Source organism: Felis catus, chromosome B1, assembly GCF_018350175.1.
Source record: "Felis catus isolate Fca126 chromosome B1, F.catus_Fca126_mat1.0, whole genome shotgun sequence".
In the NCBI taxonomy this organism is placed as follows: domain Eukaryota; kingdom Metazoa; phylum Chordata; class Mammalia; order Carnivora; family Felidae; genus Felis; species Felis catus.
This window is the reverse complement of record NC_058371.1, coordinates 42,667,646-42,689,540: the sequence shown is the minus strand read 5'-3', so window position 1 is coordinate 42,689,540 and position 21,895 is coordinate 42,667,646. Positions and strand designations below refer to the sequence as shown.

The 21,895-nt window shown below is 35.9% G+C and overlaps 1 protein-coding gene across 7 annotated transcripts in view; it reads right to left on the bottom strand.

Annotated features, from left to right (window-relative positions):
* Positions 1-21,895, bottom strand: part of LOC102899536 (A disintegrin and metallopeptidase domain 3-like) — a 110,117-nt gene that overhangs the window by 41,136 nt on the left and 47,086 nt on the right. For all 7 annotated transcript variants that reach the window (XM_023252576.2, XM_023252574.2, XM_023252575.2 and 4 more), the window contains 2 exons: positions 16,775-16,914; positions 9,921-10,107 (listed from right to left, as the gene is read on the bottom strand). In XM_023252576.2, coding sequence (XP_023108344.2) covers positions 9,921-10,107; positions 16,775-16,914 — 327 coding nt within the window. The remainder of the gene's footprint in view (positions 1-9,920; positions 10,108-16,774; positions 16,915-21,895) is intronic.

Sequence of the window (21,895 nt, the reverse complement as noted above, 5' to 3'; positions counted from 1 at the left end):
TAGTGGGCAAAAATAATGTGAGAGAATTAGAAGTTTCAGATACTAATGGGATTGACTTAGACTCCTCCAAGTCAGTGGAGTTATGAGAGAACTGTCTGTGGTAATGTCAATGTCCTAATACTTCTTTTATCCACATCTAATTAAATATAACATAAGTAGAATTAAAAAACAAAACTCAGTAAACCAGAAGGAAAACAATATAAACAAATATAATGAGGACTACCTAGACACATCCTAAGTCCTTGTGCTGAAATGAAAGACAAAGTCACAATGCTTTTATGAATACAAAGACAGATGGGTTCTAAGGATCATCTGTCCAGGTTTGGAGCTGACTTGGTTGCTGAAGTCTTCATTGATAATGGGTACAAATGGTCTTTGACCACCATTGTTGAGATTCCTGATGAGTTCCATCAGTGGAGGTTGGTGGTCTTGTAATACCAAGGAAAGATTATTGTGATTGTATTCACTCACCTACACTATATCAAGAAAATAAAACTACTTCTCTTCTGTTGGTGGCCATTACTATAGACAGAAAAATCCCTGGTGAGCAAGAACAGTTAGTCATTCTATAATATACTGAGATATATTCTTACAATGTATTAGAGGGAAGAAATTAGAGATATATTTAGTCAAAAGCCTAATGAAATCCTAAAAACTAGGATCATCTGACTAACACTTTAGGGATCAATGCAGGTTTTTCCAGATTTGAAGGCTAGGAAGTCATTTGGTCACTTAAGAATCAACTTCATGCTCTAAGCACCACTGGTCAGTGACCACTCTAGTTAATGATATGAAGATGGAGGGATAGAATGTAAAGACTTATTGTAGCTTACTGCAGTAGGTCCTGTTAAAAGATAAAATTGAGGCACATTAAAATTTTTAAGATAAATTCTTAGCAAAACTCCATTCAAACTGGGCAGCATTCAATCTAGCAAAAGAAAGATTTGAGGAGATTCCATTTGTATACAGAACGAAAGACTTTTATAGGCAGAAGGGAGTGGGAACAAGGTAATTATGCTGGCAGAAAAGCATGTTTATTATTACAAAATTCAGTTCCTTTAGGGGATAGCAGGGGTCTATCAGGCAAATAACTTGTGCTGATAAGGTGATTCCTGATAGACTGATTGAGGATTCTATTTCTGTGAGAGCAAAGACAAAACTGTAATGAAGTCTTGGTGTGGTAGCATGGGGATTAGCCAAAGTGACTCCACTTTGGGTCTGTTGTCATGTTTTTTAATAGTCTGTATAGCTATAATAAAACAGTGGCCTACCCAAGATAAATTCCTGTTTAGATGTCCTTGAAACCCAGTGGGGCAAGCCACCACTTCCTTTTGCTTCACTGTGACTCCAGCCTAGGTTTCCAATAAAGATTAAGAGTGCCCAGATGATGAAATAGGCAAGCAAATCAAATAATCAGTTCAGAGACAACTGAATTGCCTCTTCTGTCCCAGGAATAATCTCTAAAAAACTATTCAGTAACTGGGATATAAATACCCCAAGTAAACACTATGGCAAAAGATAGACAAAATTCCCTGCAAGCCAAGGGCAAAAAAATAAGATGACCAATAGTTCATGGCCATGTAGATCTGGATGTTAGGCCATAGAAAGTCTAATGAGGAATTTGATGGTCTGTTGTTGGGAGAGACACAGACACAGCACAAGGGACAGAGAGAGAGAGACAGAGAGAGAATCTCAAGCAGGCTCCATGCTGTCAGTGCACAGCCTGATGTGGGGCTCAGTCTCATGAACCATGATATAATGACCTGAGTCAAAATCAAGAGTTGGATGATTAGCTGACTGAGCCTCTCAGGCACCCCCAAAATGTATTCTTAAAGGAGAAATTTGAAAAGGTAAGTGCACAACCAAGAGTTAGCTCCTAGTGGAACACACACTCAAGACAGGCAGTAGAGGCTTTAAATACGGTAATTTCCTTGAAGGGGACGGATGGAGAAGAAGTCCAAACTGACTATAAAAGAACTGTAGCACATAATTAAACGTCGTATTTTTCTTTTATTCCCTCTGTGTCTATCCCCAACACACGAGGCTACTGAGACAAGAGGGTAGCAAATAAGAGTCAAGGAGTGGTAGACACTAGCACGGTCCCCTTTTTACTGCCATATTTCTTCACAGAATCAAGGTGATAATGAATAAAAATGATCATTGCCACGAGGTCAAAACTCCCAAGGTGATCCTGCTATGGTTCATGTATCAGTGGATGCGAGATGTTCTAAGATGGCAAAGATATATAAGAAATAAACTGCTGAACTACCTAAAGGTGAATGTAGCCAAATGGTTTGGTTTGCTATGGTAAGGATGGGAAAAGGGTAAAGTGGTGCTGCAGACACTAGTCATACTGATCACTTGGCCATGGAATAAGAGAACAACCCCAACAGGTAGAGAAGAAACATCTTAGTCTCAGAGGTCAAGGGTGGGAGGAGAGTCAATTAAACTCTTGGCTCTCACTCACAAGACACATGACCTGGCCTTGCCAATTCAGAAGGCTTTGATGATCTTGTCCCAGACTATCACCAATTCCTTTAACCTAAAGGTTGGATACCCATTCTATTAGGAAACCATAAGCTGAGACTTGTTAACTATAGAGGTAGACAGCTTCTGCCCAGATAAACTTTTGAGCACTGATAGGGTTCCTCTTAGCCAGCTACATTTTATTAGCTCTGGAGATCTGCATTTACTACCTAAGGGAAAACAAAACTTTCTTGTGTACTCTCCTCAGGCCCATAGCTACTACTCTGATTGCTAGATCTATCAATTCACTGACCTTCTTGAAGGTCAAGAGTTCTTGAAGGTCAAGACCTTCTTGAAGGTCAATTCACTAACCTTCTTGAAAACCATTAGCTGTTTTTTTTAGCAGTTTCTTCTTGTTAGTTTCTTTTTTAAAGATTTTATTTTTAAGTAATCTCTATACCCAACGTGGGGCTTGAACTCACAACCCTGTAATCAAGAGTCACATTCCACCAACTGAGCCAGCCAGGTGCCCTCTATTAGCTATTTCTTTAAATACTTCAGATATTCTAAGATTACCTCCTACATGTCCCTTCTGGCATTTATGTTTCTCTTACATTAATAATCCTGCCTTTCAGTTTCCTAAGAACTGGACCCCAACCTCACATTAGCAAAATGCTGCTGAGATTCCTACAAATGTCTTGGCAACAATGATTTCTCCCAAAATAGGCCAATGTCTTGGATCTAGGCTTGCTAGTATAGCCAAATTATTTTTCTCTTCAGAAAACTGCAGGCTGCTTGGCAGCAAATGGTTAAACATATTCAAAGGTTTGCCTATCAAAAGAAATACATAATTGGTTTACTTTTGTACTCATTTCCTATTTCTCTTATCAAAAAAATTTACCATGCTTAATGGCTTAAATAATACATGCCTTATTTTATAGTTCCGGAAGTCGAAAGTCCAAAAGGTGTCTTACCTGGACTAAAATTGAAATGTTGAAAGCTGTGCATTCCTTGGGAACTCTTGAGAAAATCCATTTCCCTACCTTTTACAGCTTCTAGAGGCCACCTGCATTCTTTGGTTAATGTAATCTTCATCTTCAAAATCACAGTACATCTCCAAATATCATTTTCACATGTCCTCTGACTCTGACCTGCCCCCTGTCATTATTACATTGGACCTGTTCAGATAATATAGAATACCTAACACTCTCAAAGTCCCTAACTTGATCATATCTTCAAAGACCCTTTTACCATGTAAGGCAAAATTACAGGTGCATTGCATATATAAACAAACTGCCGAAAAAATTCCAAATATATTTTGAGGAATACACGTGAACATTTCCATGTGTCTGCTCTATATGTTACAAAATGCAGTTGCTACAACTATTCTTTCTGGCTTATCCATAAAAGTAACATACCATCATTTCCATAGATCCTAATAATCACAGAGGTGACCCCTATTCAATATGGCAGGATACTAAGGGCAGGAACACCAGCAGAAAAGAATCACTGGGGAAATGATGGGTTATGGTTATCAAGGGTGGCACTAGGGTACAGCAGGCAAGCCACCTAGGACTACAAATTTTTAGAAGGCACACACTCTAAGGCCATGCAATTGCTGACTCCACATGTTTCGTGGAAGTGATGGTTCCAACTGGCTACCTTAGGAAACGTTCTTCCCTAAGGAGGGGATTAGACCATGGAGAGGAGAGGTGGAAAGCTGGCAGCTTGAGGCTCCAAAGAGGACAGAGAAGTTTATCAGCAGGGTCTGAAAGCCGCTAACTCCCAAAACAAAGGGAGCATTCCAAATCTAAAGGTGCTAACCTGTGAAAAAGAGACAGGAGCAACTCAGGGATTTCTGGTTTCAGCTGTGACATATAAAGAGTCTGGAAGTATCACTCCCACCTTAACTAAAGAAAAAAAAAAAGCAGAACAAAGGCAATTGAATAGGGAATGATCTTTTGTAGATGTTGCTGGAGTAACTAAATGTGGATATGCAAAAAAAAAAAAGAATTTAGACATATAGACTTTTATCTTTTCTGCAAAAATCAACTCAAAATGGATCAGAGAAAAAAAAGTTAAGGAGAAGGGAAAGAGGATTGCATAAGTGAAGCACAGGGGAGTTTTTACGGTGGTGAAACTATTCTGTGTGATGCTATAATAACGAATACAGGTCATTATAAATTTTATCAAAATCCTCAGAATTGTCTAACACAAAAAGTGAACCTTAATGTAGACTATTGAATTTAGTTAATTATAATGGATAAATACTGGCTGATCCACTATAAGAAATGTACAACAAGATGCTTATAATAGAAAAACTGTATGCTGGAATTGGGGTAGAGGGTGGGGTGGGTATATAGAACTTACTGTAGTATCTGTTGGATTTTGTTGTAAATCTATTACTATATTTTAAAAAATCATAACTTATTTTTTAAATAGATTGAAAGTATGCACAGGTAAAACATACATTCTGCAAATGTATGTTTGTGCTTATTAAAGACTGGAACTAACCTGGCTATTGGTTTTTTTATGCCTTTTATGTATTTTTGTTCTTGCATTAGTTTTTATCACTTGATAAACATTTTCTTGGTTCTCAGATATGACACACATTCATAGTTTCTGTAATGATTGGATCAACTAAGAACGACCTATACTCCTAAAGTATTTCAAAGTTGTAAAATGTTGCATACAAGGGAAAAATAAAGAAGTACTGTCTGGGACTGGGGGAAGTCATGGATAATTAGAAGCTTGCATTATACTACTAAGATAAACAAGAAGTAAACACCATTGTTCCCAGAGTGAACAACAAATTAACCATAATTAAAATATTTTTCCATGAATGACCTTTGGCATATAGTAATGGGTATAACTAATACTTTTTATACTATTGTGGGACCAAATTCATTTTAATTTCATCACACAATGCTTAGAGATCACAGCTTTACTGCTCTGGGTTCCCACAGTGAATGGGCCTTCTCTGGATTATATTAATTCTTGTAAAATGTGAAATACTATCAAGTATGTAGACATTCTGCCACAATCATAACATTTTTATGTGGCCTGCACTGAAAAACTATTTTGTGTGTGTGCTGCATGATATTTAATATTTAAACATATATGACTACAGATAGACTTTATAATCCAAATAATATTCTTTTTTTAAATTTTTTAACATTTATTTATTTTTAAGAGATAGAGCACAAGAGGGAGAGGGGTAGAAAGAGAGAGGGAAACACAGAAACCGAGGCAGGCTCCAGGCTCTGAGCTGTCAGCACAGAGCCTGACGTGGGGCTTGAGCCCACGAACTGTGAGATCATGACCTGAGCTGAAGTAGGACTCTTAACTGACTGAGCCACCCAGGCGCCCCCCAAATAATATTCTTGATATGCTAGTATATAAGTCACCAAAAAAAGCAGCTAAGTTTCGTTGGGGTAGGTGGAGTTCAGCAACAAGATCACTGAAGGCAATCCAGGGTAATGGGGGGTAGGGGAGAAGAGCCCTTGAGCACTATGTCTGATTAGGACCCCATGCAATTGCAGGCATCTCAGACCAGTACACACCTGATTTCATCCACTGGCCCTGAATTTCCTTTGATATTCACTGGCACATTGGAACCAAAGAATTTATCCCATAGTTATGTAAAGAAAATGTATGATTCTGATATTCCCATTAAAAGTTCTTTATGAAATAATCCAATGTAACAACAATACAATCTGATTGGGTGGGAAAATCCCCAAAAGTTCCACTATAAACAGACTGGCCCCTGACACTGGTAAACTCCACAAACAGGAGGTTGTTCACCCATAAGAAACAGATAGCACCAGCCCACCTACTGCTTCACCTGAACCACTTGATCACGGGCGTCTTGCCAACAAGACTCATCTCATGCCCAGAAAATGTAGTTTACTGGAGAAACAGTGTACCTCTGAGCCTTCTACCACATTGATGATAAATTGCTGATAGTTTACAGAAGTGAATGCTGATGAAATAACCAAAAACTGTATGAAAGATATGCACAGACCACTCAGGAATAAAACCCAAAGTCAGATACCCTCAATTCAAAGAAATATACATATAAATAGCTCAGGACATAGCACATTCACCTACTGATGCATAGCCTAGAACAATGCAGGCACATGTGCAGCAGAAGACATGTGCCAGGAAAGACACAACTGCATGAATCTTAATAGTAAAAAATTGAAATAAACTTACATTTTCATTGACATAGAACAAACTATAATATCAATAAAATACTAAAAGCAATGAAAACAATTGGACTAAGCTACATTCAAAAACAGATGACCTTTGCAAGTGTAATATTGAGGAAAAGGCCAAGTGACAAAATGATATAAGCCATATGGTTGCTATGTAAAGGTAGAAAACAGTCAACCAAAGTATATTGTGTAAGGATGCAAAAATAGAAGTAAAACTGTGTTGAAGAGTAGTAAAGCAGTGAAATTGTAAATGATGATTGGAAGGAAGGGGCATCTGATTGCGAAGAGACATACAAAGAACTCCTTTGGAAGAGGTAAGATTTGTTTTGAACTGAATGCAAATTATTCAGGTGTGTGTTAAGTATCTGTTTGTTACACCCTTCATTGATATTTCATGTGTATTGTATATCACAATGAAATGGTGAGTATGACATAATTTTTTTTGATAAACAAAAGTGGGCAGTGAATTGTCCTATCAAGAGAACGGTCCTAAAGTATATTTTAAGGAATAGGATATAATTCAAAAGGACATTATTTCAGAAACAAACTTTCACATGCAAAAAAACTCAATAAATAAAAGGACTGGTAGGGGAAATAAAGCAACTGTTTTCTGAATACAATCTCTGGAATAATAAAGATGACAAATTAAATATTTTGTAAAAATGTCATATAAGTTATTGGGTTGCTGTGAGAAGTGAGATGATTCATTTTCAGAAATACCAAATAAAAGCTGTGCTGACTAGTTAACAGTAGGTTTAACCTATTAGAAATATATATGAACCCCCTCCCCTCCCCCGACACACACACACACACACACACACACACACACACACACACCATAATGGAGTCCCAAAACTTCAGACACCTCACTTTCTGGTTCTTCCATTCTCCATTTCGCTGGCTTATTTCTTTTCAGACTTTGCAATGAGCATGCACCAAAGAACAAAGGAGAGATGGAAAGTCTCTATCACCTCAGGGAATGTACATTTGTTCCAATCAGACTACTTTTTGCCTTACGTGGGCATAGGGACATCCAGGTAAGGCTGTAATCTCTGTAGTACTCAGCCAATGAGGAGCCAGGGGAGGGACATGCATGCTAGCAGATAAATTATCTGCTGTAACTGCTCTGAGTGTGCCTGTCCATCAGACACCCGCTCTTGCAAGAACACTGATTAAAGCCTCGCCTCACTGTGCTCCGAGTTTCCAGTGTCCCTCTTTTGACTGGGTCAGTGAGCTTTTTCTAACAGTTGTAAATCCTGTTATTTTGGGGTAAAGTGGTCTAGATATGGTTAAACATTACATATATATGGTTAAAAATGCAAATATAATCACTGAAGGGAAATTGAAAATACATATCCACTGAATCACTAGAAGAAATAGTGGAAGAAAGAAAAACAAAACACATAGACCAAAAGAAATAAAAAAAATTCAACTGAAAAACAAATGTGGCAAAGTGAACACAGAAAACATAAACATTTTGAGACAAGTAAAGTTATAAATAATATGTAAGAAGTAATAATAGCTACATGTAGTGAGGTATCCTGGAGGAGATTCTGGGACAGAAAGATGCCATTAGGTAAAAACAAAGGAAATATGAACAAATTATGGACTTTAGTTAATTAAAAGAATACTCAAAAAGTAATAATCATGTTTAAGGGGATAATCTTATAAATCAAAGACAGAGTGAATAATAAATTAAAACCAAACATAGATATTGAACTTAATAGTACAGAAAAACTAAATGTAAATAGAAAATTATCAGGGAAATACCAATTAAAGAAAGTTATTATGTGTACAGATACAGATGTATGCCAGACCAGATAGACTTTAAAACCAAAAGAAACATGAGAGATAAACAGATTCAGTATTTATTTAAAGGCAAAATGTTAAATTTCTAGGAAGATATAAAAATTGTAAATATGTTTGCACCATATAAAAAGCTACAAAATATATAAAGCATGAATTAAGTAAATTATAGTGAGAATTAGGCAAATCCAACTCTACAGTTGAAGGTACTAACATTATTTCTTAAGTACTGAGAATTCAGGCAAACAAAACCAATAAAAATGCAGATGTGAGTCATTCACTTAAAAATTATAATGCAATCAAGTATATAGAATTTTGTTCCAGTTAGTTTACATCTTCTCAACCAAATGTGAAATATTCAAAATTATCTCCATTTATAAGTATATGAAAGCAGTCACAACAAAATTCAATGATTACTTATCTTACCAAGCACAACTAAAAAAAAAATAGCAAAAAGCTAAATAGAACAACACATCAAGACATTATTAATTAAATTCTGTGAAGTCAAAAGTTAAAATAAATGAAGATCTCACAAATGCAGGAACAGCAATTAGGAGATGAGGAGGTAAACAACAACACACATTTAATAACTTAGTGAACCAATGCAGTCACTTTGGAGGAATTCAGGAGAGATGATTGAGGTGATAATTATAGAACTGATGTTAACATTGTTTGTGATACAGAAAGGTAGATATTACCATTAATGGTTACACAATGAAGAAACTCTACCTCCTCTGTTTTTTTTTTTTAATTTTTTAATGTTTATTTATTTTTGAGAGAGAGACAGAGTGTGAGCAGGGGAGGCGCAGAGAGAGACAGAGACACAGAATCCAAAGCAGGCTCTAGGCTCTAGCTGTCAGCACAAAGTACAATGCCGGGGTCGAAACCACCAACTGTGCGAATTTCATGACCTGAGCCAAATGGCAGTTTAACCAACTTAGCCATCCAGGCACCCTGAAAATCTACCTCTTTAATCCATGCTACACTTACCTGCTACTTAAACTCTTCAAATGCTTTAAATTCAAGATGAATCAGTTATCACATGCCCCATATCTCCCTTAGATATCTGATAAATGGTGGAGCTTTTGAGAAAAAAAAAAATCTTTCTTTTTTATGTCACATCTATAAGTCTACACAAGAAACACAAAGAAAAATCTTTATTTTAAAAAAATTAATGTTTATTTATTTTTGAGAGAGAGACAGACAGAGAGACAGACAGCATGATCAGGGGAGGGGAAGAGGGAGACAGCAAGACACAGAATCCGAAGCAGGCTCCAGGCTCGGAGAGCTGCCAGCACAGAGCCCAACATGGCCCGAACCCACGAACCACAAAACCATGATCCAGAGCCACAGTTAGGCGCATAACCAACTGAGCCACCCAGGCTCCCCCAAATAAAATCTTTAGATAAGCAATTCATGTTTGTCACTAACCTGTGAACGACCACAATCACATTCCTCAGGCGGTTCCAAAATACCATTGCCACAGAGTGTATTTTTATCTTGGTAAGACACTTCTGAAACTATTTGATTCTGAAGACATTCAAATTCAGGCTGTGAAACCATACGGTTAAATTCATTCATGCTGCAACTGCTAAAAAACTTCACACCATGGGAACGTCTAAAAATAAATTATATTCTTCAGACAAATGGAATAAAGTCAGTTTTAAAGAAACCCTCTTCAACAGAGTACTATGAATTCTACATTTCACTTACTGGAGAGCCAAGGAGGGGAAAATATCATTTTCCTTAAATTTTTATTTAAATACCAGTTACTTAACATACAGTGTCATATTGGTTTCATGTGCTTTTATTTTTAATACAAACTGTAAATAAAAGCAGTGAGTCCATTTTTATTATAATTCCATATAATAGACATCTACCACATAAAGGAAGTTAAAATGACATGAGTTCAAATATATTAAAACACTTTACAGTGCTTCACACACAAAAACCTCTCTTTAAGAATATCTTATTTTTACTTTTATTGTCAACATAAGTCATAATTACTTATAAAAATGAAATGTACTAGGAAATTCATATAAACTGAAGGACTAAAAAATGGTTGATTATGCTAATGAAAAATCAAGGTTATTTATTCTTTGGTATCAAAATCAATCAATTAAAATATATCAACATTAAGTATATAAAATCTACAAGCCCTAGATTCTTTTTTATTTTATATTTGTACATTTCTAAGTGTACTACTTAATGGACTTTAATTTTGTAATAATCTAAATCTTAGATAAATAATACAATACAGTTCAAAGAATAAATTTTGTTTCCTGAAAAGTTAAGAATAATTGCCAAAAACAATGTTAATAACTCTAAGTATTTTAATGTATAATTCTTGCATAGAAATGAATTCTCCTTAAGCAGACCCTTCAAAATCAGGAAATAGTGGTACATTACTATTACATAATCCTCAGATTCCATTCAAATTTCTCCTTCTTCACAATATTGGCACTTTATAGCAAAAGGATCTAGTTCAGAATCAACCATTGCATTTACTTCTCCGTATCTACATTTGTTATCCACATTTGTTGTTGAATTTCATGACCTTGAAAGGGTTTATGATTTTAGGCTGATTATTTGCTAAAATGTCCCTCAATTTCAGTGCCTAGGTGACTCAGTCAGTTAAGCATCTGCCTTGGACTCAGGTCATGATCTCATAGTTTGTGAGTTCAGGCCCCAGGTCAGGCTCTGTGCTGGAGAGCTCAGCCTGGAGCCTGCTTTGAATTCTGTGTCTTCCCCTCTCTGCTCCTCCCCTGCTCACACTCTCTCTCTCAAAAATAAGTAAATATTTTTTAAAAAATTTAAAAAAGGGGGGGTTCAGGAAGATGGCGGCGTAGGAGGACGCTGGGCTCACCGCGCCTCCTGCTGATCACTTAGATTCCACCTACACCTGCCTAACTAACCCAGAAAACCACCAGAAACTAGCAGAATGGAGTCTCGGGAGCAAGGTCAGATGAGAGGCCCACGGAAGAGGGTGGGAAGGGCAGCTAGGCAGTGCCTAGTGATGACTTTTTTGTCTATTACAGTGTTTATTTTAAAGTGTATTTTGTCCGAGAGAAGTATGGCTACCCCAACTTTCTTTTAATTTCCATCTGCATGGGATATCTTCGTCCATCTCTTCCCTTTCACTCCATGTGTCTTTGGATCTGCATTGAGCCTACTGTAGGTAGTATATATGTAAATCTTGTTTTTATTTGTCCATTTAATCACTGTATACCTTTTGACTGGAGAATTTAGCCCATTTAGATATTTTATTGATAGATATGAACTTATTGCCATTATATTGTTTGTTTTTTATTGTTTTTGTAGTTCTGTTTCCTTCTTCTGTCTTCTGTTGGTATTTGGTGACTTAGTGTTGTGTTTGTGTTCCTTTCTCTTTATTTTTTGTGTATCTATTATTGGTATTTTTTGTGGTATTTTTTGTGAATCTTTTGAGATTCATATGTAACATCCTATGTATACTGCAGTCTATTTTAAGTTGATGGCTGAGGGCTGAAGTTCAAGTGTGTTCCAAAAATACTACATTTTTGCTCCCCCTGCATTTTGTTTTTGGTATATTTTATATTTTATTTTGTATATAACTTGACTAATTATTAGAGGTCTAGATGACTGTCTATATTTGTTTTTTAACACTCATACCAAATACATGGGTGGTTGACTTGCTGCCTTTACTATATGTTTACCTTGAGTGACACTGCTTTCATTCACAGTTTCATTTCTAGTTAAGGCCTCTTCTTTTTCCACTGAAAGAATCCTTTAACATTTCTTGTGATATCTGTTTGGTGTTGATGAACTCCTTTAGTTTTGCTTGTCTGAGGAACTCCTCATCTCTCCTTTAACTCAAGTGATAATCTTGATAGGTACTGTATTTTTTATTATAAATATTCCTTTCATTACTGTGAATATATCATGCCACTCCCTTTTTAACTACAAAGTTTTTTCCAAAAAAAACCCTGATAATCATAGGAAGGTTTCCTTATACATAACTGTTTTTCTCTTGCTGTTTTTAAGATTCTCTGTTTATCTTTATATGTTGTCACTATGATTATAATGGGTATTGCTCTCTTTGGGTCCATATTATTTGAGACTCTTGTTTCCTGGACTTGGATATCTGTCTCCTTCATCAGATTAGGTTAAATTTTCAGACATTATTTCTTCAGATGTATTTTCTGATCCTTTTCTTCTCTTCTACTTCTTTTTATTTAATGTTTATTTTATTTTGAAGGAGGGAGAGAGAGAGAGACAGAGCATGAGCGGGGGAGGGGCAGAGAGAAAGAGGGAGACACAGAATCCCAAGTGGGCTCCAGGCTCTGAGCTGTCAGAACAGAGACTAATGCGGGGCTCGAACTCACAAGCCATGAGATCATGACCTGAGCCGAAGTCAGACGCTTAACTGACTGAGCCACCCAGGTGCCCCTCTTCTACTTCTGAGGGTACCTATAATATAAGTGCTAGTATGGCTGATGTTACCCTAGAGGTTCCTTAAAATAACTCCATTTTTTAAAATTATTTTTTTCTTTCTGCTTCTCTGATCGGATGCTTTCCATTATCCAATCTTCCAGATTGCTTATCCATTCTTGTGCAACATCTAATCTGCTGTTGATTTCCTCTAGTGTGTTTTTTATTTCAGTTATTGTATTCTTCAGCTTGATTCTTTTTTATATTTTCTATGTATTTGTTGAAGTTCTCACTGTGATCCTCCATTCCTCTTCCAGTTTGGTGACCATCTTTATGACCATTCCTTTGAACTTTGCCTAGTGGACTGACTATCCATTTCACTTTTCTCAGGTATTGTCTTGTTCTTTCATTTGCAACCTCTAGTGCCTCATTTTGCCTCCTTCTGTTTATTTCTATGTACCTAAGCAGTTATGTCTCCTGGTCTTGAAGGAGTGGCTTTATGCAGATAGTCCTTTATGCAGGTACTGTGGGGCTCAGGAGTGCAGACCCACCTGGACTGCCAAACCAAGTGCTCCAGGACTCTCTATGGGCTGTGTGCATGTTCCTGTTCTGGTTAGTCGATGATAGGTGGTCACCAGACTTGCTGGTGAGTGGGGCTGTCCCTCAGTGCACATGTATATGAGTGAGGTTCAGCTACAGACACATTGGTGTTTAGGGCTGGCCCTTAACCCATCTGGGAGTCCTGGCCATGACTCTTAGAGGCATGCTGGTAAAGTGGCTGGCTTCCCAGTGTGGGGCCCTTGGGAGGGGCTCTGGTGGTGGCTTATGACACCCACTAGGTCTGGCAGGATGGGGGGCTGCCTGGGTGGCAGCTCTCGTACTGACCAAGGGTGCACACCAAGAGTGGCGAAGGGGCACTGTATTGAATATTTGAAAGTTGCTAAAAGATTATATATTAAAAGTTCTTATTATAAGAAAAAAAAAAGACTTGTTACTCCTAATGGTGACAAACGTTAACTGGTTTTCTGTCCCTTTGACTCTTTCCTCTCCTTCTGGGACCCCTATAATGTGAATATTGGTCTGCTGGATTTGTTTAGTAAGCCCCTTATTTAACTTCACATTTCAAAAATTATTTCTTTTTGTTGATCTGGCTATGAGTTCTACTACTCTGTTCGTGAGTTCATTGATCTTTTCTTGTGCTTCATCTAGTCTGCTTGTTAAATCCCTCTATTGAATTTTCAATTCTGTTATTGTATTCTTCAGTTCTGTTTTATAATCTTAAGTTCTGTGACTTCTATTTGGTACATTCTTCTATTTTATATCTCTGTTGATGTTCTCACCTTGTTCATTCATTCTTCTTCCAAGCTTGGTGAGCATCTTTATGACCATTACTTCAAACAAAATTTATTAGGTAGATTACTTATCGCTGTATTATTAAGTCTTTTTCTGATGTTGTGCCTTCTTTTGTTTGGAACAAATTCCTCTGTTTCTTGATTTTGTTTTATTCTCTGTCCACTGCTATGCATTAGATAAAACAGCCTTCTCTTCCAGTCTCAAAGGGGTGGCCTCATGTAGGAGATGAGCCTTGCTATTCAGGCTTCTCCTAACTCTTGGTTGTCTCTCAAACTCTTGTGATTGTCCAAGCAGCCAATTTTAGTTTTTGGCTCCAAGTGGTTAAAGATGTACAAAGGCCTTTAACTGTCCCAAAGGGGAGGAGCTCAATAAGCACCTAGGTTCAGGGTGATTGGAAGCCAGACCCTCAAGCAACAGCTTTTAAAGTATAAAAATACACACAGTGCTATGGGGCTACAAACATATACCTTGCTGGCCAACAGAGCAAGGAGATGCAGAGATGTATACTGTGCAACATTCTCAAAACTTGGGGTACCAGATGATTATGAAAGTTCATTTTGAGGTGCCTGGGTGGCTCAGTCGGTTAAGTGTCCAACTTCAGCTCAGGTCATGATCTCACAGTTCATGGATTCAAGCTCCACATCAGTGGGTTTGAGCCCCACATCTGTGCTGACAGCTCAGAGCCTGGAGCCTGCTTCAGATTCTGTCTTCCTCACTCTCTGCCCACCCCCCACTCACGCTCTGTCTCTCTCTGTCTCTCTCTCTCTCTCACAAAAATAAATAAACATTAAAACAATTTTTTTAAAAAGTTCCTTTCCTGAGATCCCAGAGATCTTTTGTGAGTCAGAGAAAGAGCACAAAATGGCACATACTAGACTCCATTTCCAGAGTGCACCTTAGTAGGACTCTAAAGGTGTCCCAAACCAGAAGCCTGCCCCTCAGGCAGAAGCTCCAGGACAAGCAAATAGGCCATTTCAAAGAAAGTTTGGTGTTATGTTTCAGTCTGCTGTCTGTGTATTGCCACAAAAGTAGTAGCTGGCCAAGAACCATCTCTTAATTTGTTATAGTTCCATGGGACCCAGGAATGCAAACCTTCCTGGACACCAGAGCTAGGTGATATGTCAGGCACCTCTACAAACTTCTCTGTGGAAGAGATTGGCACTCCAGAGAACAACAGATGCAGACAGCCAAATTAGCACCTGCTATCTTAAAAGTTGTGGTATCCAAGGACGGTTCAAACCCTTTATTCCTCAGGGGAAAACTACTGGTTTCAGTTTTCTCCTGATTTGGGGTTGGCATGTGAGGGGTGGGAATTATAGAAAGATATAAGATTGTGTCTTAGCCTCCCCTACCCACTCTGATATGGGTTTTTTTTTCTCATTTGCCCAATATGTAGGAGTTCTTACTTAGTTTTTATATTTTTAAAGGAAAATGATCCATATGTAGTTATAGATTTGTTGCGTCTGTAGGAGGATAGGAGTTCAGATTATTCTTATGTTGCCATCTTGAACCAGAACCCCTGCAAAAAATTCTTGGCATTTCCTTTTCTGTCAATTTTAAGAAACTGCTATAGATTATTATGAGAATCATTATTTCCAAATATCACTATATTCTTGCTCCCTCTGATATATTTCATATTCATTTTATAAGGTAATTTTTATTATCCATACTGCATGAACCAATTAAAAATATATTTCATTACATTTATCATAAGATCCTAATTTCCACATCATGATTGCATGATCAGGCTCTTTTCTGTATCACATCCTGGACTTCTTTCCATGACTCATTATTTATCCTCATTGCATGTTACTTCTTTTTCCTTACATCTAAAACATTCTCCCTTATAGTCCCAGCTATATTTTTTTCACTTTTATCCTCCCCCCAACCTCCTTAACTTCAGTCTGTCAAGCTTTACAATCTTGTCGCTACCCAAGTATTAGTTCACTTGCTTTCACTTAAACTTTTTCAATGAGTTCTTTAATAACCAGATTCATTCTCTTTCAGATCCCAACAAAATTATTTCCATAATTATTCCTAGACTACTTTATCAGAATGTTTCTTCTCCCCATACATTCCCTATTCATTTTCGTCTTGGAACCTATCATAAACTGTTTAGATTTTGTTTGTTTTTATGTCTACTTTTTAATTTTCCATCCCTGATGGACTAATGTATTTAGGACTTATCTATCTTATTAACTCTTTGTAAATCAAACTAACACAATAACTGGGACACAGTAGATGTTCATTAAAATTTTTTTTGGTGAATGAATAAATTTTACTCTAAGATTTTAGTAAGCCCCAGAAAGTCATCATCAACATCCACTTTCTCTCTATACTAGAACGATTAAGCACAATTTCTATAATATCAAATGTCCACTTCCTTTAAGCATTAAATTAGCACATATTTACTTAATAAGAAATGTTCATAATCAGGTCATATTGAAAGAGATTGTGCATTAAAGAATATTACAAACATTTCCCAAGGGAAGATATAGATTTGAAAAAAAATAAAACCTTACATTGCCTCAGGGTTCATTATGCATGTAGTTCCTGGACAGTAACAAGTGAGGATGTCATTATTATATGTTAATCCCAGATTAACTCCAAGCAACTGTGTCATAACAACTGAAAATGCCTCTAAAGTTATCATCTTTGGATACTAAATAGAAAAAAAAATCACAATTGTTGCCTAACTTGTTTATCTATTTTATCTTTTCAAGTAAATATAATGTATATAAGTTAAACTAGTATAACAAAGTTCATTATTTTCTTAAGAATATGGAAAAAATAGGCAAATTTTGTTATTATTTTTGAGTAATAGTATTTTTAGTCCAAATGGCATTGACAAATAACAAATAAGATTAATGCAATTTCATGTTTTAATGACATGCTACTGATTTAAATATGAATTTTTTTAATGGAAAATAATAAGCATTGCTTCTGTAACTATATTACTTTTCATGTGAACAATTAGAAAAAAGTACACAGATTCTTAACGGTTGGCTTGGCCATTAGTTTTGACTTCAGAAACAGTTTTAGGGAAGAAATCAAATTAACTTTCTTCTAAAGGCAGAATGTGCAAGCAGCATTTTTTTTTATCTTAAAAACTAAAACTTGAGAAGTAGTGATGTCAGCAGCATGGAAATTCTTGGTAATCAATGATTTTTACATGATCTCTATAGTTTTGCCTTTTATAGAATGTCACAGAATAATAATAATATAATATAATATAATATAATATAATATTAATATAATACAGGATATAACAGCATTTAGCCTTTTCTCCAAATGGCTTCTTTCATTAACCAGTATCCATTTAAGATTCCTTTATGTCTTCAAATGCCTTGTGGCTCCCTTTTTAAATAACTGAATAATATTCCTTTGTATGTATTTATTCCAGTTTTTTTTATCCATTCACTTATTAAAGGATATCTTGGTTCCTTCTAATTTTTGCCAATTGTGAATAAAGTTGCCATAAATATTCATGTACATGATTTTGTGTGGATATAAGAAGTTTTGTACTCATTTGGGTAACTGCCAAAGAGGACAGTTGCTGGATCATATGGTAAGAGTAAGAAATTGCCAAACTGTCTTCCACAGTGGCTGTACCAGTTTGCATTCCTATGATCATGAATGAGAGTTTCTGTTGCTCCACATCCTTATGTGTTTGGTGTAACCAGTGTTTTTGACTTCCAGTACAAAGCTGAAAAGGACTGGGAAGTTACATTCTTGCCTTGTTCCTGATCTCACTGGGAAAGCATTTAGTTTCTCACAATTAAGGTGTTAGCTGTAGGTCTTTTCTAGATGTCTCAAGTTAAGGAAGTTTCCTTCTAGACTTGGTTTTCTAAAATTGTGTCACAAATGGTGTTGGGATTTGTCAAATTCTTTTTCTGCATCTATTGACATGGTCAAAGAAGTTTTCTAGTTTAGTCTAAGGATGGAATTGGTTAAATTAAATGATTAACTAGCCTTACATACCTGAATAAATTCTGAGTGTAGGTGTCAACAAGGAAATTTAAACTATTCTAAAAAGAAATTCTAGAGTGGAAAAATGCAATAAATGAGCTTAAAAATCCACTGGAGGTATTCAAAATTAGATTTGATCAGGCAGAAGAAAGAATCAGATCTGAAGACTGATCAATTGAAATCATCCAGTCAGAGAAGTAAAAAGAAAAAAAAGAATGAAGAAGATAGAACCTATTGACATGAACAAGCAGATCAATGTATGCATTATGGGGATCTCAGAAGGAGAAAAAAGAAAGAAAGGGACAGAGAGTTTATTTGGAGAAATAGTGACCATAAACTTCAGAAATCTGAGTGAACTGCTCAACAAACTCCAACTAGGATAAATCCAAAGAGACCCACAAATTTCCCATTATAATCAAACTGCCATAAGGTAAAGGTGAGGAGAGAATCTTGAAAGAAGCAAGACAAAAATAACTTGTCACATATAAGGGAACTCCCATAAGATTACCAGTAGACTTCTCAGCAGAAATTTTGCAGGCCATAAGGGATTAGGATGAATACATTCAAACTGCTGAAAGAAAGAAACTGTCAACCAAAATTACTGTATCCAGGAAAACCATAGTTTAAAATATAATGAAGACATTAAGACTTTTCCAGAAAAATAAAAGCTGAGGTAATGAACAAAAGTTAATTACCACTAGACTTGATCTATAAGAAATGCTAAAGGGAGGCTGTCATGTTGAAACTAAAGGATGCTGGTTAGCAATATAAAGCCAAAAGAAAATTATAAAGTTCTCCAATAAAGATAAATACATGGACAAATATAGTAACATATATTATTGTAATTTTGGTGGGTAAGTTCACTTTTAATTATTGTATAGAATTGGAAGGACAAATACAAAAAAAAAAAAACAAACAAAGCCTATAATCTATGTAATAACATAAAATGAGAAATAGAGCTGTAAAGGAGTAATGTTTTTGTATGCAATTGAAGTTAAGATGTTATCAGTTTAAAATACTATTAATGTTAATATATTTAAGTAATTAAAATGGTGATTAAAAATAAAATATGTACACAATATACACAAAATGAAAACAGAAGGGAACCAGAGCATGTCACAATAAAAAAAAAAATCAGTGGAACACAAACGAAAGCATTAAGAGAGAGGAAGAGGAAGGGACAAAATGTTACAGGGTATAAATAATAAAATTAGCAAAATGGCAATAGTAAGCTTTTCATATAAGAAATTAATTTAAATTTGAATAAATTGAACTCCCTAATAAAATATACAGATAGGTTGAAAGATTCAAAAACAGATTCCAACTATATTACTTCAGATATAAGACTTACATAAGCTAAAAGGGATATTCCTTGTAAATTATAACCAAATGAGAACAGGGGTGGCCATACTCATATCAAACAAAATAGACTTTAAATCAAAAACTATTAAAAGGGAATAATAAAAGGGTCAGTTAACCAAGAATATATAATAATTATACTTATTATACTTATAATTATACTTATTATACTTATTATACTTAGGCGCCCCATACAAAGTATCTTTTCTGATCCCTATGGATTGAAACAAAAAAATAACAAGTGAAAGAAAACTTGGAAGTCCACAGATCTGTGAAACTTCAACAACAGACTCAGACACCACTAAGTCCAAGTTAGAAGTCACAAAAGAAATGAGAAAATACATTGAGATAAAAAGAAAATGAAAACACAACACATCCAAACTTACAGGATCCAGTTAAAGATATGCATGCTTATGGCTGTATACACATACATTTAAAAAGAAAAACAAGGGCGCCTGGGTGGCTCAGTCAGTTAAGCCTCCGACTTCAGCTCAGGTCACGATCTCGCGGTCCGGGAGTTCGAGCCCCGCGTCAGGCTCTGGGCTGATGGCTCAGAGCCTGGAGCCTGCTTCCGATTCTGTGTCTCCCTCTCTCTCTGCCCCTCCCCCGTTCATGCTTTGTCTCTTTCTGTCTCAAAAATAAAAATAAACTTGAAAAAAAAGAAAAAGAAAAACAGATGTCATATCAACAGCGTAATTTCACCACTCAAGAAATTAGAAAAAATGAACCCCAGCAAAAAGAAGGAAATGAATAATACAGATTAAAGCAGAGAAAGAACAGAAAAACAATAGAAAAAATTCAATGAAACAAATAGTTGGTTCTTTTAAAAGATCAACAAAATTGGCATATTCTTAGCTAGATTAACTAAGAGATAGTACTCAAATGCTTAAAATAAGAAATAAAAGAGGGGGCACCTGGGTGGCTCAGTGGGTTGAGTGTCCAACTCCTCATTTTCACTCAGGTCATGATCTCACAGTTTGTGGGATTGAGCCTCACCTTGGGCTCTGGGCTGACAGAGCAAAGCCTGCTTGGGATCTTCTCTCTCCCTCTCTCCCTGCCCCTCCCGAACTCATGCACACATGCCAGCACATGTGCATGCACACTCTCTCTCTCAAAATAAATAAATAAACTTAACAAAAAGAAATAAAAGACATTGTAAGTGATATCACAGAATTAAAAAAAATGTAAGAGAATACTATTAAAAATAGTAATCCAATAAATTGGATAAGCAAGAAAAAAAGGATAAACTCCTAGAAACATACAATCTTTCAAGACTCACTCACGAAGAAATAAAATAATAACTACTAAGGAGATTGAAATAATGGTAAAAATAGTAAAAACACCTCCCAAAAAGAAAAGCCCAGGACTTGATGGTTTTACTGGTAAATTCTACATTAAACATTAAACAAAGAATTAATACCAATCCTCCTCAAATTCTTCCAAAGAATTAAAGGAGAAGGAACACTCCTAAACTCATTCTGTGAAATCATTCTATGATTACCCTGATACAAAAACTCAACAAGAAAACTATAGAGCAATATCCCTAATGAATATTGATATAAAAATCCTCAACCAAATACTAGCAAACTGAATGGAATAGCATATTAAAAGATTCTACACCATGAGTGAGTGGTATTTATATCCGGAATGTGAGGAACATTTAACATTTGAATAGCTATCAATGTAAAATCCCATTTTTGAAGAATGAAGAAAAAATACCGCATGATAATCTCTATGCTGAAAATGGATTTCACAAGATTCAACATCTTTTTATAATTAAAAACACTCAACAAACTAGGAATATAAGAAAACTACCTCGACATAATCAAGGACATGTAGAAAAGCCCACAGCTATTGTCACACATGCTGGTGAAATCCTGACAATTTTACCTCTAAGATCAAGAACTAGATGGAATACTCACTTGCCACTTCTATTTAACATAGTATAGAAAGACCTAGCCAGAGCAATTAAGCAATAAAATAAATAAAAGGCTTATAGTTTGGAAAGAAAGAAGCAAAATTATCTCTGTTCGCAAATGACATGATCCATATGTAGACATATATATCACTGGAATAGATTAAAGAGCCTAGAAATAAACCCTTGCATATGATTAAATGATCTACAAAAAGGTGCCAATATGACACAATGGGAAAGGACAGTCTGTTCAACAAGTATACTCTTGGGAGAAAATACAGCTTTTTCAATAAATGGTGATGGGAACATTGGATATCCACATAACAAAAGAATAAAGTTGGACCCACATATTTCACCATAGACAAAAATTAATTCAAAATGGCTTAAAAATCTAAATGTA